This window comes from Strigops habroptila, chromosome 7 (assembly GCF_004027225.2).
Source record: "Strigops habroptila isolate Jane chromosome 7, bStrHab1.2.pri, whole genome shotgun sequence".
Classification (NCBI taxonomy): Eukaryota; Metazoa; Chordata; class Aves; order Psittaciformes; family Psittacidae; genus Strigops; species Strigops habroptila.
Genome location: NC_044283.2, coordinates 51,584,683 through 51,607,193, shown reverse-complemented (window position 1 = coordinate 51,607,193; position 22,511 = coordinate 51,584,683). Strand labels below are relative to the sequence as shown.

At 42.7% G+C, this 22,511-nt stretch overlaps 2 protein-coding genes across 4 annotated transcripts in view; one reads left to right on the top strand and one right to left on the bottom strand.

Moving 5' to 3' along the window:
• MTTP (microsomal triglyceride transfer protein) overlaps positions 1–4,790 on the bottom strand; it is a 29,004-nt gene extending 24,214 nt beyond the window's left edge. The window contains exon 1 of the mRNA XM_030492884.1: positions 4,639–4,790. Within this exon, the coding sequence (XP_030348744.1) occupies positions 4,639–4,699 (61 nt within the window). The 5' untranslated portion in view covers positions 4,700–4,790. The remainder of the gene's footprint in view (positions 1–4,638) is intronic.
• Positions 4,791–9,360: 4,570 nt separating this feature from the next.
• Positions 9,361–21,694, top strand: TRMT10A (tRNA methyltransferase 10A). 3 transcript variants are annotated; one of them, XM_030492673.1, is made up of 8 exons: positions 9,361–9,445; positions 10,785–11,086; positions 12,159–12,321; positions 13,777–13,848; positions 14,494–14,568; positions 15,499–15,648; positions 16,830–16,935; positions 20,575–21,694. In XM_030492673.1, the coding sequence occupies exons 2-8, from the start codon at positions 10,812–10,814 to the stop codon at positions 20,739–20,741; spliced, it is 1,008 nt and encodes a 335-aa protein (XP_030348533.1). In that variant the 5' UTR covers positions 9,361–9,445; positions 10,785–10,811; the 3' UTR covers positions 20,742–21,694. The 3 variants fall into 3 exon arrangements, 2 of the variants coding, with proteins under 2 accessions (XP_030348533.1, XP_030348534.1); XR_003992322.1 differs by having other exon boundaries at positions 9,392–9,445; positions 13,631–13,848; positions 20,575–20,969; XM_030492674.1 differs by lacking the exon at positions 14,494–14,568.
• Positions 21,695–22,511: the final 817 nt, after the last annotated feature.

Sequence of the window (22,511 nt, the reverse complement as noted above, 5' to 3'; positions counted from 1 at the left end):
TGGAGCAGCTGGGGGGTTTCGTGATTACATTGACACTAATCCCACATATTTAAGATAAAAATGTCCAGAAAATCCTTTGTTCTCTCTCTACACTTAAATAAATAAAAGTAAAATTCTTTACCTTGGATATGTTAGGGTCAGTTAGAAATTGATCCAAAATTATTTGCAACTCCAAATACTGTAACTAATCATGCAATTCGTGTGCTTAGCAATTTGAAATGCACTAATGTAATCTGTTGGAGCCAACAGAAATTGCTCTCTGCATCTGTTACGCATTTATTGGGAATCTTTCCATTGAGCCTTACTTGGGGGTGACATGAATGTACTGAAGACATTGGGAAAATATTTTTAGATTAAGTAATTAAGCCTTTGTTCATTAAACTAAATAATTGCCCACTTAGCTGTGCCTCTGCTGTTAACTGATGTATTTTAAGGGATATAAAAGCCAAATTCTAGCATAAATGCAATTTGCATACACAATTTATGGTGCCATTTCCATCTGCATTAACAACAACTCAGACAGACTGTTCCCTAGGGATTCAGTTGCACTCTTATTACTATAAATGAAATCTGTAGTATACAAAGGACTTATATTTTTCCTTTATAAAACTGTTTACGACCACACTATTTCCTATCTCCTCTTTCTTTTGCCTCATGCACAGCCACACGGGGAACGTGTGGCACCAGTGTCACAACTCTCTTCCCAGCCTCAGGCACAGGAATTAAGACCATGCCCCTAAAATCTGTGTCTAAGGAAAATCTATTTCTTCTTGAATACCCTTCAAGTATTTTCTTGTGAAGGGTATACATAGCATCCCTTTTCCCTGCTTTTGAGGGCTTCCCTCCGCTGGTGTGGATGGCTACAAAGGTCTCTTCCAGACGTGAGAAACTGGTGAAGTCAGTAGAGGGAAGGGAAGGGAGGAGAGGCTGGCTGTACACAAAGTGCTCTTATGTCCCCAAAGCAAATACACATACAGCGACCTTAGGTGCTATCTGTAAGCAGCACAGCACTAGCCTCTCAGACCCGAATGCCAAACCACTGAATCCATTGGGAATTTCTTCATGGAGTTCAAAAGGTACAGAGCACAAATGACAACAGATTTAATCTAAGAAAAGCAAAGTGCTGTCCTCAGGGAGATGCATCTCAGTCTTATGACAAGTGCAGGGAAAAAATAAAATCTAACAAAACATTTCAAGACAAATTCTTAAGCATGCTGTAATGTAATCAGTGTGTTCAAAGTCCCTTGCAGAGAATCAACAGGCTATCTTGATTTATGCCATGTCCCTCTGTGTTTTATTTGACTCTGCTAAATGAATTACAAATCACTGTATTGGTAAAAAGGAAAATCAAAGCCTTATCTCACTCTCAGATTTTAAATCCCAATTAGGTAGGTATAGTGCACAGTACAGTTCCATCATGGCTGGATGCATATATTCTGCAGTCCTTCAAGGGTCCAAAACCCCCTTTCTTAAGATTTTGCTTGCTTCCTTCCCCTGTTCACTCAGATGTCATAGCAGCAGATTAAGGTCAGCTTTAAAGAACCTTTCCCTGAGGAAAACGGTCACCCCACCGTGTTTGGTCTGTAAGTTGCGTAAATTGGCAAAGCTACACCAAACTAAACTGACTTATGCTTTACGCCTGCTGGAGATGTGGCACAGCAAGTTTGGTAATCCCAGGGAGGGCAGGCTGTTTGCATGAGGTACAGCTCAAAGCTGTAACTATTGATTTTTTTTTTGCAAGGAGGCTGAAGCATTAACATTGCCATGACAGGGCTCTTCTGGTTCTGCATGTTTCCTGTGCCTGCTTAAAAGCAAAGTGATCAAGAGGTGTAAAACCCTTCCTTCAGTTTACTGTGAATTTCCTAACCCATTCCCCAATTCTCCTCACTCCTATCAGTTTTGAAGCTACATAACCCTTGAGAGCAGAGGGTGCTCAGTGCTTGCCCAGAGGTGGCTGCGCCTTTCAGGGACACCCCTGATTCCTTACTGTACCTTGGAGCTGGTTGCCTCCTGGTTCAAAATGTCCTTCATTTGCAGCAGAAATGGCAGTACTAATGATCTAGGATCAGCTGAGGTTTTATGAATGCCACCCTCTAGGTGCTTTCTAAACACAGAGGGTGACACAGTCCCATCTAAAGACAAGAGGTGGGCGGAAAGCATGTCCAAGAAAAATGATCTGGGTGCTGAGAGACATGTGTCTTGGTAGTTAAGGTGGATGTTTGTGGTTTTGCTTCCTCTCTCTTTTCAGTTAAAAGCACCTTTCACCCATCCTCTTCCTTTTCCCACACCTCAACCCATAGATCTTCTTTTCCATTTTCAAGAGTTCCTTCACTTTTCCTCTCTTTTAGCATTTGCTTGTCCCCACACAGAAAAGAGCCACTCCCTCCTGGAGGAAACAGACGAGCAAATGACAGAGCAGCTTCTTGCAAATGCCATGGAAGAGAGAAATAATTGCCAAGTATTTCTGGGAGCTAGGAGAATATTAAGTTCCGAATGCTTTCACCATTTCATTTGTGAAAAACACTGCAGGAGCCAGGACAGAAGACACCTTTGGTTGCAAGACTGGTGTCACTGATGGAAAAGGGTGAGCCAGCGGTGGATCATGATAAGAGAAGCAGCAGAGATAAGGCAGTCCCAAGGAGTTAGCACTTACTCGAGTGCAAATGAGGAAGCCAAGAGAGACAATTGGATAACATGGTCAGTTTGAGAGGCAAGAGGGATATTGGTGGCTGAGGGGCAGAGACCCAGTGCCACTTCCCAGAACCACTATTCAAAACAGCATAACTAAATTTTCATACCATCTTTCATGAAGAAAACACCTGTACTATTTAAAAAGTTATACTCCTACACCTTTGATAGAAACTTTTCTTAAAAAAACCTCTGCCTTTAGAAGCTCTTTCCTTTGTCACTGGAATCCATGCTGCCTGTAACAGCGATTGCCATTTCAGCTGATAGCAAACGTCCCACTGACTGAGAAGGAAGGAGAGATGGACATAAGACTGCAATCGGCCATGCTCTCTTGGGGTCAGAAGTGCCTGCTTTCAAGGTGGAGTGCATAACACATAGTTTGACTACTAATGTTAAGTGTCTGTCATTAAGGGTGACATGCCAAGTCTATAATTAAATCATGATACTGTATAAAACAGAAGGTTACACTGCATAAGTAGAGACAGCTGTCAAGCCCTGTGCCTTTTATTAATACATATGGCATGCACAGCATGTGTGTTTCTAACTACTTGCTAGCTCTACCTTCATAAATTATATTTGCCACTGTTTCTGATACCGGATAACTTTAAAAGCAAACCCCATCCGCTTCTTTGAAAATACTTTTCTTCAAGTGGAACTGCAGTAAGAAAGCTTCATGTGCGCTGATCTAGCTGACTTGAAAAGAATATTCCTTCCATATTTCCAAAAGGCAGCATGGCCTGGTAGAAAGGTAAAACACTCATCCTGATCCCAGCTCTGTCACTGAGGCACTAGGGCCTGGGGCCAGTAAATTGGCTTTCAATCTCTCTGCACAAGAGTGACAGAAGACCTGGCAGAGCTGAAGGGAGGACTAATTAATGAGAAAATCCTTGCTGGCTACCCTGGCGATGTGAAGTGACAAGGAAATATTAGTTCACATCAAGAAAAAGCTTTGCTTAATTGATATTAAGGAGAAGCTGGGACAAGCAGATACCAGAAATATGGGACATCAGTATCTAGCCATAATCATTACTTGGCATTACACTCATGGGTAGAGGAATTGCCTGCAAACTTCTCTGCTTTATAACTCCCATCATAAGGGGGTATGGAGGTAGGGAGGAAAGTTGCTGCTGTGTGCTTACACTGATACAGTGTCCCAGATGCCCTGCAGGGAGCAGCGGGAGACACCCATGAGAGCACTTCTACAGCCTTTTTAATAGTTTAACCTAGGATGGCATGCCCCCTCCCTGCTTCTCATCATGATGAAGACATACTCATTAAACCAAAAATTAGGTGTTGGCTCATGTCTTAAGGTTTCTGCTCCTCTAAATTTAATGTCAGGTTGCACACGAAGGGCCGCTACTAAAGACACATTTCCTTGCTTCATACACTGCCACTGCTGAAGTGGGCAGTCTCCAGATTTCATACCCTTGACCTTTGTCAGGACACCTGAGTAAAGCCCTGCTCCCAGGGCTTGTACAGACATCCAGGTTTTCATGACTTATTGCAGAGCAAGCTTCCTATGAAATTTATGGGATGCTTGTTACTGACTTTAGTGGTAGCTGAGTCAACTGCCCAGAAGCTGAAACCTGGAGAGCCCTGACCACTTCCTGGCTCTGCTCCACCAAAGCCCTTCTGTGTGTTTAACTTTTGAGTGTGTGAATAGTCTCTTTCAAGTTGGTGCCCCCACAGCATGTCCTGACTAAGCAAGGTCAAGATCCCCAGTCTCCTGGCGCACACTGCTGGCCCTGTGCACCTGAAAACGCTGACTCCTCCATCCCCTCTGCTGACATGAATGCCACAAGCACCTAAACCTTTGTAATTACTAAATGAGTTTTGTATTACTCAAGGATGGATGAGTAAAGACGATATGCAGGCAAAGACGACCTGCATATACACACTGGTTATGCCTTCACTGAGCCAAAAGCTGAACCAAGCCCGGTACAGACCTACCTTTAACAGAGGCTGAGTAGGTGGAAATGATGCAGAGGAATAGCACGGTAAGAAGAATCATGCTGGACTCCCCTGAGCTCCTGACTGCAGCATGAAGTGTGAGAGCCTCCAAGAAGTGAGCTGCCGAGAGCGGAGGGCTGCTTGCCGAGAGAAACGCCAGGCTGGCCACACTGTTTATCTAGATGTAGTAAAGGTCAGATTCCAAATTCCACACTCAGGTACTAAGTTCATTAAAGGACTTCAGTTAATTATTAAGAACTAAGGTAACTGGTGGTTTCTATCCCATTTTATCAATTGCCTCATTTTTGGATGCTGAGCCCACACAGCCACATTTGTGGGTGGGAAAGCCCACCTCCAGTCCTGACAGGACCAGGAGATCCTGTCACTCCTCATCTCTCTGAACAAAAGGGCTACCAGGTCTGTTGCTGCCAGGGGCCAGATCCTCACCACTGTCTCCGCTGTTTTGTATCATACAACTCTGTGAGCAACCCCAGAGGCAGATGATTTTTAAAGGTCTTCCTGGAAGGAAAAGTACATGGGGTTTATTGGTGCTATCCCTAAAAGTGATGCTACTTTTTACAGAGACTAAGATGTACGTCAGTTCCTGCTATATTATATCCTACCAAATAGATTCTCTTTTTTTCAGCAGCCCCAGCCTCCATCTTACATCATTGCAGTGGCAGAGGTTAGAGACTGAAAAGGTGAGATAAACCAGCCATTCTGTCGCAGGTCAGTGAAGAGTACCTGCTTGCCTGGGTCTGGGAGCAGAACAAACCAAGCCCTCCTATTCACCTCTATTTTTCCCTTTTCTCACACTTACCACCTCCCCTGATAAGCCACCAGCTGACTAACCTATGTGCTTCCCTATTTCCTCTGAGAGTAAATCCCAGGCCATGTCACACTAAGCCTCAGGGCCACAGGGCTCGCTAAAGGACCTCCTTGTCCCTCAGGTGATAGTGGGGCAGTAGGTCACCCCCCTATGTTCCTTGGCACACCCTGAGGGTCACATCCTGCAAGGGGGTAACCCCTTCCCAGCATACGAAGCCTCCCTGGCTCCGCAAAGAGGAAGGATCTGGTCCTGCTGGTAGAGGAGGCACACCCGTGAGCCACTACTGTGCTCCGCTTCCGGAGGTTGCTTTAACAAGACTGCGAGCTACAAACACCCTGGCTGAACCAGTGCCGCCCCAGGCTGCATTTAGCTGCTCCTAACATGCCATTTCTGCCACCAGCTTCTCTGTATTAGTAAGGGATTGTAAGGTGAGAACAGCCTTCACCTTGAGTGATACAGATGCCTCCTTTGTCGCCTTGTGGTAAAAAAAAAGCTGAGCACTGTGGATGTCAGTCATTGCCCAGCAGTGGGAAACAGCAGGTCCATGCCAATGCTTCTTGCTCACGCTCATCTCCACACCTTGTGGAAGTCCACTCGGGAGCTCTTTGCATGTTGTGTATGAGTGTGCATGCACGTGGGAGGAAGGAGATTAGTAGGAAATCCTGGGACTGCTATTGCTTCTCCCCAGTTTGTGGTTATTTATCCTGCTTCCACAGCATAGGCTGTGACATGCTCCTGAATTCAAGGCGCTGAGGCAGAGGACTCCAGCTGATCCTTTTGCTGCATTTGGTAAACAAGAAGCATGCCAGGCTGTTTGCAAAACCAATTCCAGCTAGAGGGAGACCGGAGGTACAGATCCTGCTTCGAAGATGCAACATTCACACTTCACTCACAAGGAGGAGTTGGTGTTGGTCTGGAGAGAAGCGGTTGTCCTCTTCTTCTGCTCTTGGGACACAGGAAATTTATTTCTTCTTGCACTAATGTTATTAATAAAAGGGCCTCTCTTAGACACTAGAATATCAGAGGCCAGATCCCCTGCTCAGGTAAATCAGCGTTCACTTTGGACACCATTATAGTAGTGCCAATTACAGAACTAAGGATGTAACCACCATGTAGAGAAATAGTGTACATACATTTCCATGTGCATATACATATATATACGTATATACATACCCGTAACGCATACTAGGTATATTCCTCAAATGTCTTACAAACAGGAGGCCTGAGCCTCACCTCAGTTATGGCCAGAGTAAATCATGAGTGGCTTCCTTGAAGTCAAATTACACCAATGAAAGAAGTTTTGCGCCCACCAAAGTCCATTACACGCAGAGGTTGCAGGGTGAGCCCCTAACGCATGCTTCACGCCATGCTGGCATATATACTGGGGTCAAAGTATTACTGTTGCTGCACATTCTCCAGAGTCCAAACTATAAGGCTCATATCTTTATACAACCTAATAAAACTAAGGAGATTTCCTCACATCTTCTGAGATCAACAAAATGTTTTTGTCTTCTCTTCACAAGCAACATTGTGAAGATCTGTTTTCAATGCAAACTTTCAGCTATGTGCACCAAAGTACCCCAGTCCATCTTTGCCCTTCACCTGATGCCTGTATGCCCCAACTCCTACTGTTTTGGTGAATAAGACACCCCCCGTTGCTGCCACTGGCAGAAGACACTCAGCCAAGCCACTGGCTAAAGGTGAGTTGTGCGTGTCACTTGCATCCTAAGCTTCGCCTCAAGAGTGCTGCAATCAGACCTGCCCCACAGAGAGTGATATCAGCATCCATGCCTGAACCTCCATGGAGAATCTTTTTTCTTTTCTCCACGCTCTGCTTCTCAACCTGCAGTGCTGTTTCTACGAAATGCTTCAATATGCAGTTCTAGACTGCGGGGTATTGCGTTTGTTCTGTTGCTGGGGGAACTCTCCCTTCGATTGAGCATCTTGAAAAGTCATGTCATGGCTTTATCAAAATAATGAAATTCAGTCATATAGCTCTTTCTAGGTATTTGCAACTGCTCAGGGCTTCGTTTTGCTTTGTCACCACTTGGCTCTTGGCAGACTCCAGAAAATGTTGCATTACCCCATGTCAGTGTCTGAGGACATTGGGGTCTGGATTAGCTTTGGAAAGTGCAATATGAGAAAAACAGATTTATAAATCAAAATGTGCAGGCAGTTTCTTCATTCTAAGAAAAAGCATATCTGAATATTATGAATATTTGTTAGATGCCTTTTGGCTTTTTTAAAAAAAAAGCAAGCAAGCAAATGGGCTTCTATTGGTAACTGATCTGCAGCATTTTAATGACCAAAAGAAAACGAAGGATTCTTCATAAGGACAGTGGTGCTTTTGGACTTGTGTGATGCTGGAGTGTAAAGCTAGATATTAGTAGTAACATGAGTTGAGGTTTTAAATAGAACTAGCAAAAGCAAATGCAAATCTAGCTATTTTTAAAGTAATGCAGGGAATAGGAATCACAAATTAAATAAAATATTACAGCAAATATTAACCACCAACAGCAGTTAAAGATCAGTGTCTTACTATAGTGACACCATAGTTCTGTGACTGTAACGCAGCTGTAGTAAACCTGAAACCAGCACTAAAACTGAAAGGCTGTGTATATCTGGAACCAATGAAACTTGAGATAAACACTGATGCAGATGAAAAGGGTATTATGGTAGCATATACTTATATGTGTGCCTCACTAACCAGGGGCAAATGGATATCTACATATTTAGGCTGGCCAAAATACATTTTTCTCATATAATATAATCCCAGTCTCCAGAACTCCTGTACCAGGACAGCATTCTTTCATGAAGTCGTCTGAAAGCAAAAGAATAGTCTCCCTTTGTTGAGTACTGACACCAGAGTTTAAGAAGTGAATTGGCAGTGGCCTTTAAAAATATGAAGCATGAAGGCGCATACCCCTTTTTAGGAGCCAGAGGGAACATGGCATTGCTGAGGGACCTTTGGAGCTAGAAATCTGCTCTCAGGAATGTCACCACTTAAAAATACTTCACTGGCCCCTGTGTGAACTCGGTAGTGTCATCAAAACCATCAGATAAAAATAAGGTTTTCTTTTTGCTCCTCTTAATCCCGTGGAGCCACCGCAGCCAGAAGCAGGGGGGAAGCACAGCCTTCCTCATGACTCTCGCTCATCAGCGGCATGAGGAAGGCTGTGGGGCCTGGCACCGGGTGTTTCAAAGCAGTCGGCTCTCCTGTGTGCCTGCCTGCAAGGACAGGCCCTAAAAGCCCCTAAAGCCTGACCACAACACCCATGTCCACCCTCACCCATGCCGCTGCCATGGCAGGACTGGCAGCAGCCGCCACCGACAGCCAGCCTGTTATAAGCAATGATCCCCGGCACTGTTCGAGGCCAGGTTGGACGGGGCTTTGAGCAACCTGCTCTAGTGTCAGGTGTCCCTGCCCATGGCAGGGGGTTAGAACTAAGGTCCCTTCCTATCCAAACCATTCTATATGATTCTATGATGCAAAACTGAGAAACCCACACAACCACAACACATGGCTGATCTTCAGGTGCATTTATTACACTCGTAGCTTTTTACTTTTGTTTTATTTGACTGAAAGCTGTCCCAGGTGAAACCAGAGCTGGCTCACAAAGCAGCGACCAGTGCAAACCACCGGCGCGGAGCAGGACCGGGACGAGAGCACCTCTCTACCTGCCTGCCTGCCCGCCTACCCGAACAGGCAGGGACGGGTGCCGGCACGGCTACCAGCCACTCCTCCGGCTGTAACTGTCACAGTAGTGCCGTGCCCGTGCCCGTGCCCCTGCCCGTGCCCCTGCCCGTGCCCCTGCCCCTGCCTCGGCGCCGGGGCGGTGTCCATCACCGCCGCCCGTTGCTCGCCGGGATTTGAAGTCGTGGCGGGCGGGGAAGGCGCGCGTGCGCGGCGATGGGGGGCGGTTGCTTCTCCTCCTTTTCTCGTTCTCCGTTTCCTATTACCCGCTCCCGGCTCTGCGGGTACGTTGCGGCCTCTCCACTGCTTCGCCGCGTCCGTTACCTCTTGGTGGCTGGGGAGGGGGGGAAGTGGGGTTCGGATGTTCCTCTGAGGGAAGGAGGGGAAAATGGCGGCCTCCACGCGAACTGGGGAGCGTGGTAACCCCCCTTCTCCACGGCCGGCTGTCGCTGCCGCCTGTGGGGGGGTCACGGCCCCCCCCTTCCCTCTCCCCGGGCACTTGTGGCGGGTCCTGTTGAATTATGAAGTACTCGGGCCCCGCGAGCAAAAATAGCGCGAGTGTTTCTACATATAGATGCGTGTGTGTATATATATAGATAGATGTGTGCGTTTGTGTGCGTCTATATATACACTTACAGTTGTATGTATAGAACTCGGTCTGTGCAGGGTGTGCACGCTGTGGTGGTTCAGATGCACCTGTGTCATGCGGGGCCCTGCCTTTTGGCACCCCAGACCAGCTCCACTGCCTGGGCCTTATGGCTTAACACCCCCAGCCAGGGAAATCGGGGCACATTAGCTAAAACACTTAGGGTTTTCTTGTGTGTCATGTGTTTTCCAGCGCTTCTCTTACGGAAGAAGCCAGGGCATTTTTTTTGTTTTAGTGCATGTTGAGTCTGTAAAGTGTTCTCTAGTAAAGTAGTTATTTTTGGAAAACTATGTGGTTGGGGAGCTACTAGTATGAAAAAGGTAATACTTGCCATTGGAAGGGAGAAGGTATAATTGTAATTGATTTGAACACAGAACGTTTTGCTGAGTAACAGTTTGGTGTGTTCATCCCCTTACTTGCTGTGTTTTGTCCAATTGCAATGGCCAGTGTTAGTGGCTGGCCAATGTCTTTGATTTCAGAGGAAATAAAAAATAGTTCTGAAGGGATACAGCTTGATCACAATTCTCCCCCCTGTCCCAAATGGCTTTAGTATCTTTAAAATTATATTTCTCTAACATGCTGCCACAAGAAGCCTCTTTTAATTTTTCTGTTTATGTATTTGAGATAGTATGCCTGATAGAACTGCTGCTGTTTTTTCTTTCACATTTAATCCAGTATGGTTCCCTACTTTTATGCAGTTGCGTTTCACGAAGTTTTTGATTGGAAACTTTTAAATAGCTGCAGATGTAGCAGGCAGAGTTTTAGATGTGATCTGAATATGGGTTATAATCTCTTTAGTATTTTGTATGTTCCAGTTTACAGAGGCACTAACATAGCTTTAAACAAAAAAAAAATAAAAGGGCCATATCTTCTTATTTTTTCTTTATTCAGGTATCTCTATGGTAAGTATAGAGCAATATTTATTCTAGTTGAACTTCTTGTTAATAACACTCATACTATTGTTTTGATTGTTACAGAATTGACAAGGGAAAAGCTTGCTTTTAATGAAATATTTATCACTTGTTGAGAAACCAGTCAATAAACCCATCCAGAAGCTAATGTCATCAGAAACACCAATAGAAAGTCCAGAGGAACCAAAGGAAAATACCATGTCCCCTGAAGTTCCTGATGTGGAAGGAAAGGTGAAGTGCAGTGGCAGTCCAGTAGAGAGGCAGGAGGCAGGCTTGAACATGGAAGAATGCCTTGAGCTCATGTCCAAGAGGCAAAGGAAGAAGCTGTTGAAGCAGAAACAGTGGGAAGAACAGAAAGATCTACGGAGGTATGGTTTCCAAAATAGCTTTCCTAGGATCATGTGTAGTTTGTAGTGCTAATAATGATGTGTCAGTAGAATTTGAGTGTAGATTGCTTTAGCAAATTAAGGCAGTTGAACCAGTTTTCTCCCATGCCACAGGTTTAAAGCAGTAGTCACAGGCTACTCCATCTGCATATGAAGAAGTTACAAAGGTAAACATCTTCTCTTCATACTAGAAGTGTTCCTCAATTTGAAGAGGATATCAGGAGGGATTTAAACTTGCATGGTTTTGGTTTGTCAGAAGGGAGGAGTAACTTGTGGCCCTGTTCCTTTCTGAATGGGCTGTGCTCTCCTTCCCTGGTGCTGTCAGACTTGGTGAATCTTACAAAGATGGTGAATAAAACCAAATTTCTTCTGACACATGAAGTGCTGTGCTATAAGTTGTGTTGACTTACAATCTATTAAAATAGTTTTGGGAAATGCTGAGTTTCTGTTTTATTCTGTTGAGAAAACGCATATCTGCAAATGGTTGGACTTCATGATCTTAAAGGTCTTTTCCAACCCAGTTGATTCTAAGATTTTAAATGGACTGAGGTGGTTTATTCTGGTCCTGTTGAATGCAAAGTGTTCTTTCCCAAGAGAGCGGCTGTTAAGTTGCTGTCTCTGAAATTTGATCTCCCAACTGCCTGCTCCCATCAGGGGAACAGGGAGAAGAAACAATTGCTTCAGAACCCTTTTGGAAAGCTGGTCAGTGAAACAGGAGGTAAATTGCCTTCTACATTCTGATACTGCAGTTTTGGTAATCCTTTTGGTTGTTTCTGAGACCTGATTGAAAGTACCCTTAAATCCATGAGACCCTCACTACTGACTTCACTGAATTTGTGTCAGATAGCTGTAGGTGTATACAGAGCTGGACAAAGACAGGGTATGTGTTTCGTGCTGGTATCAGTCTAATACAAATGCAAGCAACAGGCTAAGTTCAAACTACTACGGTTGTGGGACAACCACCTTGATCATCGAAATGTGCATTTATATGTATGACACATACCTCAGCAGATTTGGCAGTAGTTTTTGAAGATTTGCTTGTTTGCCTTTTTAGGCAGAAACGCAAAGAAAAACGCCAGAAGAGAAAACAAGAACGTCAGTCAAAATTGGACTCCAATAATGAAGGGAATGACAGAAAGCGCGTGCGAAGGGAAGTTGTTCCTAGTACACTTCGCCTCATTGTGGACTGCAGCTTTGACGACCTGATGGTGCTAAAGGTAAAAGAAACTTACCCGTCACGTACAAGTGTTGAAAGATTCTCTAGTGACAGCTTGGAGCAATTGTGTCAGAGCACAAAAACTGGAGAGCAGGTTGCAGAGGACAGTTAGCATGTTTCAGATTGTGATGACTCCTAGACCTGCTTATGTCAGTTGCTGAATTTTTTAAGCTTTGAAATATACCTTTGTATAAGCTATGCTAATCTGCAGTGTCCTGTAGGAGTGCAGCCTTTGTTTTCTGAGGTGGATCTTTCCCCTCCCTGTTACCCTGAGCCCTTCTGCTGCTCCCAGGGGCTTCACTGCCCTGCAACACTGCTTGAATTCAAGCTTTTGCAAAGCCCATCTGGCTACTTGTTGAGTGTCACGCAGAGCATGTGTAGTATTAATGGAGGCTAGTGCCGCTTAACACAAAATTTTGGGGAAGCTCCCTTTAGCATTTTGGAACCTGGTTCCCTGAGGAGCCCTTCAGCAATGCCCCAGAGGAGACCAGAAGTCCCCCATGATAGTTGTGGAGAGGCTGACTGGGCATTTCCTACTGATCTTCGTCCTTTGTAACACATGTTTTGTCAGGCAGAGCCCCTCTTAGGCCTGATAGAAAAAGCTAGCACTTCCGCAGGTGTTCAGGAAAGGTGAAGTGTTGTAAGTGAAGATGATTGCTGCCTTTAGCAATGGGATTAATTACGTGCTTTCTCTAGTATCTATCACTACAACATTGCAAGTGTAGAAACTTGCAATATTATAATGATGAAGTCTAGTTTATTTGAGACCTTTTGGAGATATCAAAACGTTCTTACAGCACTACATGAATCAAAGCGATACAATGATGTTTCATTAAAAGTTGGCATCTGTTATATTTACAAAACACTGCTTTTGGGGCACTGAAAATAAAACTCTGAACATACTTTACAAAACCTATAATTGGCTAAAACTTGTCTGCTGCATTTTAAATAGTAATAGTTAACTGTTGTCTGACTCGTCAGGTTAAAATGCCAGAGCCAGCCACTAAATTATCTGCATTGTTCTGGGGTTCTTCAGGTTAATTATGCAGATTTAATTTTCTTAAATATAAACTATATTATGTTTGTATTATCGGTGAAAGACTGAGTATTGTCACAGTGATAAATCTGCTTGATTCCTCAGATTAATTTTGAGTATGTTATTACATATAATTAAATCCCAGTGATGTTTGTTTGTTTGGTTGGTTTGTAAATCAAGCACATGCATAGAGGTGTCTTAAGTACACTTTGTGGAAGATGTGTGTGGTTTCTTGTCAGCATAATCCCTTCACAATGGCTGTTTTTTCTCTCAGGTTCGGATGCCCACACACTCTCAGAAGTCTCTTTTGCCAGTTAAAAGCTTCCTTTTTCTCTCTGTAGCTTCTGACTGGCTCATGGTAAAGCATTTTGTGGTGGTCTGTCTGAAGGACTGTGTAAAAACAAATTGTGTTGTATACAGGATGTTAAGAAGCTTCACAAGCAAATTCAGAGATGTTATGCAGAAAACCGCAAAGCATTTCATCCTGTGCAGGTATGTTTAAACAAATTCAACTATTGCCATGTACAGAGCACATGAGAAAGGCACCTGTCTGTGGTCCAAGTGGTGAGAACTGTAGTAGAAAAAAGATATTTAAGCTGCCTTTTTTTATTATGAAAACTACTTCTATTGTAATAGATCGGTTTTCAACCCACATGTATAAAAATCCCTGTATATATGAAAAAGTATGTCCATACAGATGAAGAATGCCAGATACTGGGTTGCCCAAAGAAGTGCCGAATGTTCCATCCTTGGCAGTGTTCAAGGCCAGGTTGGACAGAGCCTTGGGTGACATGGTCTAGTCTGAGGTGTCCCTGCCCTTGGCAGGGGGGTTGGAACTAAATGATCTTAAGGTCCTTTCCAACCCTAACCATTCTCTGATTCTATGCCACCAAGATCCTGTTGATACTCAGTTTTATTTGTGATGGATTAAAAAAAACCAAAACAAAACAAACCATAAGTGCATATTTTTCTTCTAAAAGTGTCACCAACTATATGAATATCATCTTAGTACCATTTTCAGCTAAAATAATGAAGAGTTTTAGCTTATAGTTAAGGGTACAAGTCTTGTAAAGAGAGGAAACAGACTGGCATGATAACATTGCAGTATTGCGTACCTCTTGTTTGTTCTTTTCAAAGTTTTACTTGACCAGCCATGGGGGACAGTTGAAGAGCAACATGAATGAAAATGACAAAGGATGGGTGAACTGGAAGGTGAATAATTGACTATTTCTGGAGAAAGAGAAAAAGGAGCCTTGATTGTAGTTAGTTGGTAGACTAAGCAAGAATACTTGATTTAGCTAGCTCTGAGTTGTCTGTCTTGGCAGTGCTCTTTTTTTCTTGGAAAAAAATAAGACTTTGAAGCCCAAAGAAGTGGTAAACGTTCCATCCCTGGCAGTGTTGGAAGCCAGGTTGGACAAAGCCTTGGGTGACATGGTCTAGTGTGAGGCGTCCCTGCTCATGGCAGGGGGTTGGAACTAGATGATCTTAAGGTCCTTTCCAACCCAAACCATTCTATGATTCTATGATGTGATTCTCTTGTATGCATCTTTACTTCCATTATATTGCCTCTCAACACCGAAGTGTTCTTTACAGCAGTAGTTTGTCTTACGGGCAAACTCCTGTTGTCTTTCCTTGGTGACTCCCTGTTAAACTAGTAACCAGTATTCCAACAACTTCAAATGAAGAGGACTTTGCATAAATAAAAACAGTTCTACTTTTAGTATGTCTTACATGATAGCTGCGTTGCAAAAGCATAGCATAAACATCTCTTATCAAAAAAGTAATGTTAATTAAGCATTTACTTCTGGTTTCACCTTTTTTAGAAAGGCGGACTTGAAAATTATTTGGCCCTAGGAGAAATACAGTAACATTTGAAGGGAGTCACAAGAACTTAAAGATTTGTGAAGTTCTTTTGGGGTTTTGGAAAATTTCCTGATGATTTTTACAAGTCAATGCTGTAGGGACTATGGATTATTTATGCAGAAATCAGTCTGCACTGTGCTACGTACTTAAACATGAATGATGAATGTGGAATGACTGCATACTTTTGGATTTATTCTTGTTGGTTCCATCCTGGCTCTGTAAAGCTTACCCAGGAATTCATCACTTAAACGTAACTTCTTTTAACTACCTTTTTTTGAGGATATTCAAATTAGAACAGAGCACTATACTGAGCTAATAAAGAAAGAAGACCTAGTATATCTTACCTCAGACTCCCCAGATGTTCTCAGTGAGCTTGATGAGAAGAAAGCCTATGTGATTGGAGGACTGGTGGATCACAATCACCACAAGGTAAACTGTGGGTCTGTTTCTTTATAGCTGTCTTTTTTGGGGAAGGTGGAGGGGTGTTTGTTTGGAGGGGGGGTTTTGCACTTTATTTGGCATTAACATTGTTCATGTGTAAACTAACAAAAATCGATAACAAGAAAGCTTCTTCAAAAACGGCTTGAAAAGAAATCTTGAAGAAATGGGAAAAAAAAACTTGTAGTGGTAACAGCGGCTTCTGTTCCAGAGTGCAGACGTGCAGTGCTTTGTAGGATTTTATCTTTTCATTTTAAATACAGGAATGGAATTAATAACATTGCTCAGCTTACCAAGGGCCGTGTTTTCAGACAGAAGGGTTTGGTTTCTGTTCATGCACGTGTGTGTGTGCATGGGCTTGTATGTGCATGTGCCCAAATATAGTTGAAGAGCAGCCCTTGGATCTTGGGTGTCCTTTTTGAATAAGTTTGCTTGACAGGAGGGCTTGGCTAAGTAACATACATGCCTCGGGGATCTGATTCCATACCTGTACGTAGCAGCGTGCTGCGTGGACCTGGAATATCATTGAGAACGCAGCTGGGAAGTTGAAGCACTGTTACTGCTTTTCTTCAAAGGCGCTCCTGTGTAATTTCTGGTGACATGTTTAATATTTCAGTGTAATGCTAAAAAAAGGGATGGATCTTAAACCATACCAAGTGATGCTTCAGCAGTTGATCCACAGTTAAAGGCTAGGAGCAAGCTGAAGCAGATCCTTTATGTAGTCATTATGGTATAAAGTGTTTGCACAGTTTTCAATGGGCTTTTTTGCCCATATTGAGCACCAGGTTTAAAAAAGCAAACAAAATTTCCTTATCCTTTACTCTTCCTCTGAAAAAATACCTGGTTACTGCAATATGAGTAACTTTGTACTTAAGCATAAAATTACCTTTAAATCAGGCTATAACTGATGCATTCTAGAGCTGCAGCTGCTTGAACAAGTTTTATTTACAATCTTTCTGGCTACACATCACAGTGTGACATATGTTCAAAGCAGTAAGTTTTCCAGAGGTAACCCGTGAAGCAAGTACTGTGTAACCAGGTTAAGTTACTTTTCATAAATACCTTCTAAAGCAAGATCATGGCAGCACTGGCATAGTGATACTTGTAGTAATCTGTATGGCTTATCTGAAATGGTGATTCTCAGTCCAGTTCTTTTGGTGTCTTTCTCACAGGGAATTACTTACCAAAAAGCTGTAGAGCAGGGAATTGGTCATGCACAGCTCCCACTTGGAAACTTTGTCAAGATGAACAGTCGCAAAGTGTTAGCTGTCAATCATGGTAAGTTTTAAATCACAATATGATGTTGTTATAGAATATACCTGGGATATTCAGAATTTGAACCATCAAAATGTACACTGTAGTGCAGATGCCTAAATCTTTTTTTATTATGTTGCTGTTTCTTGAATTAGTTACCTTTGGGATACAGTAACTGTCCTGACCTTTAAATATTTTAGTTATGGTTAATGTAAAGGATGGTGTCTCAGCCACTTAAAAGTGTGCCTCCTATTCCATTGACTTGCCCATGAATAATTTTGGCATTCTTACCATCCTGGTCTTGTTTCCAGCCTTAATGTGTAAAATGTTGGAAACTATTCCATGTATTTTATCCCAGGAGAGGATAAATGTGATGTTTTCACCTCTTCGGACAGCTTTGTTCAGCAGTAGCTGCTTAGGTACCTGTAGACTTACCTCATTTGGTCTCAGCAGTACTCCCATCTGCTGAGCTTTCATAACTCTATTTTTACCTCGTTTCCTGGTTCTGATTTAAAACCAGGTTTTAAAGTGATTTAAAGGCATACAATTGCTTAACCAAGTCTTGAATCCCACTCCTTTTAAACTTTCAGATTTATTATTAGATTAGCTTTCAACGTCATTAAATGAAAATACATTCAAAATGGAGCCTGGTCAGACCTTTATGGAGATTGTTGACATGGTGTCCAAGTCTTTATTTTGCCTCACTTCAGGTTGTATTTTCTCTTACCTTGCTTTATTTCAAGTTTATTTTATTATGTAAAACGTTGCTTGATGATAACTTAATTCTCTTAAAATGCCATTGATTGATGAGATATGTATTTGTATGATAATAAAGATTATTTGAACATGAAGGACAATATAGTGCATCATTGGAATTAAAAATTGTCAAACACCATGTATTTGTAAGAATTTACATGTTTCTAAAACTTGATCTTTAAGTGTTGCTTTATATAGAGCAGAATAGGATTTGAAGTGTTACTCATCAAGAGTTATGATAGCTGTAGCTTTCTACTGGAGTTTTTCTGCAATAATCTTATACTGACCTCTAGTGTCAACATTTCTGGAGGCTGTTTTACAGATGTTTGAGCACCGGGTATAACTTGAGTTACTTACACTGAGGCTTTCATATATCTGCTTTATGGTCTTTTGCATGCTTTTTGTGCCGGACATTTAGGCACCTGATTTCACTGTGATTCAGTTGGCAAGGTTTCATTTTGAGTGAGCTCGTCTTCCCTTGCCCTTCTAAAACATTTTCAAATTGCAGATGAAAGGCTCTTAATGCACAGACCCTTTTTAAGGTAAAGATTATACTATAGCTATAAATATTAGAGTATTTTGCTCAAGGTTTTGGGCAGGGAAATGAACACAACTCCACCACCACCAAAAGTAGAGGTACCTTTTACTGCTGTAATTAAGGCTCTTGTTTATATCTGTAGCCCTTACAGCTTACAACCTAAATCCAAATGAACAGCTTTCAAGGGAGCGAGGCATGAGTAAAGTGGACAGAATCAAGCTGCCTCTCAAGTCTCATGTTAAAAATGTTGTCTAGATGAGAAGGATATTTGCACTGAGGTTTTTGCATTTTGCTGCTTTGTGTAACTGCGTAATTGCCCTTTCTCTTTTGATTTGGTTATTCTGGCCTCTGGGTTCCCACCTTCGGTGCAGAAGTTGAAGCTAGCAGAGTACAGTGCAGGGCTTGCCAGATGAGGCTGTGGAACCTGCCTGGTCCCTGTGGAACTACTTTTGATAGGCGTGAATTTGGAAAGTCCCGTAGAAGAAGAAACTCCTTCTGAACTGACGTGGCTTTGGAGCACTTTAATTAAATGGACCCTCTGGTGGTGGGAGATTGACAGTCATTAACAGAGGGATTCGCTTGTTGCTTTTTACTTACGGATTTATAATCCTCTCTCGGGATCAAGTCTCCATGTATTCCCACAGACAATTCAGTGCCCGCATTGCCATGTTAAAATGGGATGAGGAACACATGTGTGTATGTGTGTGAGAAATATTTGATGCTAGAAAACTGACACGCTGTAAGATGAGACTTTTTTTTTTTAACTTGATCTGGAATTCTAAAACTTGGAAGATTGAAATCTGTGTAAAACACTGTATTGCAAAACACAACTGCAAGTGTAGCTGAGAGAGCTTTTCTTCTGTTCAGGTTTGTATCCCAAGGCGAATACTTTGTAATATATGTTACCATATTGCTTCATTCCCCTCTAGAATGAACAGGCCACCGACTGTTCCCACTAGCTTTTTCTGTCCTTGCAAAAGACTTTTGTTGCTGTTGCAGCCCATCCTAGAAGCCTCTGTTCTCCTAGGGAAGTCACCCTCTTTCCATCAATTCTGGTTTTACTATGCAGATAAAGGAAGTTCTAGAGCAAGGGTGAATAAACATGCTCCTTATACTCCACTTGTCTCTTAAGCCAGCGTTTTTGCCACAGATGCTTTCTGTGTGAAGGGATATGAATATAGTCTTTCGAGAGCTCATACTTTCACAGAATGTTTCAGGTGAATAACCTGCTTAGTAAAATGGCCAACTCTTCAATCTCCATGTCACAAAGCAGCTGGCTCACAGAGCAGCTGGCTGTCCAGTAAACTTGGTTTCAGGAAACCTCTAGTAAATAAGCCACTTTTCTGTAGCTTGACTCTCATGAGTACGAGATCCATGCTCCTTCTCCCTTTCTGCGCACCTGCCTAACCTCTGTAATGTTTTTCTCCCTTGTCAGCTCCTTTGATCCTTTCTCATATGCTGTTGCTTAGCATCAAGAATGCTTGTGCTGGGTGTATTCTTTGAAGTCAGCATTCTCCAGTGTCGTTTAGCACTGTTCCTGCAGCCCCAAGCTTGAAGAGCCACTCCTCTGTTGCAGATTTGTTGTCCAAGTCTGTCTGGCTTACCAGCTGTACATAGGGCCTCCTTCTGCCTTCCCTGCTGCTGCTGAGCCACAGGGTTTGAACACTCTCAATCTGTGTTGAGAGGTTTTATTTTGGGGTAGGCTAAGATTTTTCTAAGTAAGAATTTGCTAATGAATTTTGTATGTAATGCAGTTTGGATCTGTTGTCAATCAGGGAAAGTTTTGGCAGCTGAAACAGGAGGAGGGTGGACTATATGATTAGCATAATAGAAACAGCAAGAAAGGGTCACAGAATAGGAGACCAGTAAGGATTTTTGCCATAAGCTCAGACAGAAATGAAAGAGAAAGCTATAGCAGGTTTTAGGAAGACTTCGGGCTGTCCATAGGTTAGCAAGGGGACAAAGTCATTGCTAAAGTACATCCACAGCAGTATTCCTGTCAAGCATCAGAAAGTGTTAGTGCCTGTATAGAAGGCGCTGGTAAGACCTGAAGTACTGAAGCTGGCGGGAGAAGCACTTCTCTCTGTCCCTTAGAGAAATTAATTCAAACTGGGGCCTCTGCAGAAAAGTACTGCTGTAGTAACTGTCTCACAACCGGAGATTCAAAGCGTGCTTGGCTTTAGACTGCAGCAGTAGCAGAATTGTTTTGTCTGCTTCTGCCTGTACTTCATCAGCTTTACTCTGAAGATGTCACAACCAAGTGTATGTAAACCTCTGTAAAGATTCGAGGGTGGATTTGAGGGTGTGTTCCTGTCAGCAGTTCACTTGTCTCCCTGTAAAAGAGCTGATGGTCTTTCTTGACATTGCAGTGTTTGAGATCATCCTTGCATACCTGGAGAAGAGAGACTGGAAGGAGGCCTTTGTCAGTGTCTTGCCACAGCGGAAAGGGGCTGTTCCTTTGGGCGAAGCCAATGATTCATCCAAACGTGCTCTGTCTGGAAAAGAAGATGAAGACAATGACTTGGAAAGCAACTAGGCTTCAGAATGAGATGGTGGGAAAGATGAGACATGCAGTTCATGGCATAGAACTGGGACGTGAAGTAGTTACGCTCTGAAGACTGTCTGCTGCCCTTGTGAATTGTCTCAATGCTCTGTAGTTCCACAGTTGACCCAGAGCTGTTTCAGGACATGAAGGGTAAAGATAAACTTCAGTATGAATAGCTTTAAAACAAAAAAAAAAAAAAAAGAATTAATGTCAAATGCAGAATTTATTTTGTTTCCCAAGGAAGCTATTTAAATTCTTTTGGTTGGTTGGTTGGTTTTATGCATACCAATGCGTGTACTACCCAAGAGCATTAGTAGTTACTATTTTAATGTATTCATTCTTCCCCATTTCTGCTCTAAGTTTTCTTCAAAACAGGGAATGGCAAGCATTCCTGTGATCCCTAAACCTGCACCACTAGTGCCTGTGGCAAAGTGTGCATGAGCACTCAAACATTTCAATTTTCCTGAGCATCTCAACAGACAAGCAACTGAACTGCCTTTGTCAGCTGAGCCACACTCATTCATATACCAGCTGTCAGTGGGGTGAGTGGGTGAAATATGAGCGTGGGGTTAAGTCAGTGCTTTATACTTCGGCTTGAGTGGGATGAATGTCTGCATAAGTGCAAATCATGCACCTTGGCTGGCACGTGGTGCACATTGAGTTGAGGTGACACAATCACTTTTGATTACTTCTTGATTTCTCTCAGCAAAATTTATCACACAGCCTCAGAACAGTACCAGGAGATGTGAACTCTTTCTTACAAGTCACTGACTCAGTTTCAGTATACCTGTTTTATCATGTCATCCTGTATGTATTGTATTGTCTGACAATTATTTTTCCTTTTAAAAAAAACAAAGGCATAGTTTCACTCTTGGCTGGATGTTCTAACTTATTTGTAACTGATTTAAGTGCTTTTGCAAAATACTGAAATGGACGTCTTGAAAGAGTGGCTTCACTTTGCCCCTGTGAACCTGCCCCATCCCTTTGTGCTCTAGGGGCTAGCCAGGTAGCTGCAGGTTCTGAACAAGTACAGCTTTCACGTAGGATGGCTGAAGAGTGTAAGAACTCGTCATTGTAACTGTTCATCTCTGCTGGGCTGGAATCAGAGGGATCATCCAAGTATTACTTGGTTTGTATCCATATTTATTGCTCCCTCTGTGGTTACTGTTTTCAAATGGAGACCAGAAAGTGGGATGCCTACACGTCGTGACTTCATCCACGTAGTGCACTTCTCTCTATACTTTTTAAACAGCTATAGAAAAGTTTCCTCTGCTGGAAGTATAGGTTGTGGCTTGTTACTCAAGTCATGTGGGGTTTTTTGTTAGGCATTACAAAAATGTGATTGCTTTTGGTCCAGAAACTAGATCAGCTTTTTCAGCATTGCTGGTTTTATTTCCGTAACAAAAAGTGCAGCATAAGAATACCCACCATCTAGTACATTGATTCTCTGATATAAATGTGTAAAGCAGTAAAATGACAAGGAGTTACATCTTTACAGCTGAGGTGCCGCATGTTAATGCACATAGCACGTATTAAACCTGATCTAAGATTCTTCAGCCTCTCTAAGGTCAGTGACAGCTGGGGTCAAGGAAGGTGTCAGAAGACATTTGCACAAGTTAAGCTTATGACTGGTCAAAATTTCTGTTGGGGAATGGCAAAGTTCACGCTGGAACAACAGGTTACTATATATCTGAGACACTTTCCAACATAAGTGGCTTTAATTCTGATCGTGAGATTTGCACAATGAACATAAACTTGCTC

Coding starts and splice junctions, on each gene's coding strand:
- TRMT10A (XM_030492673.1), top strand. CDS start 10,812: ATGAAATATTTATCACTTGTTGAGAAACCAGTCAATAAACCCATCCAG. Junction 14,569..15,498: donor AAGGATGGGTGAACTGGAAG/GTGAATAATTGA, acceptor CCTTTTTTTGAG/GATATTCAAATTAGAACAGA. Junction 15,649..16,829: donor TGGATCACAATCACCACAAG/GTAAACTGTGGG, acceptor TCTTTCTCACAG/GGAATTACTTACCAAAAAGC.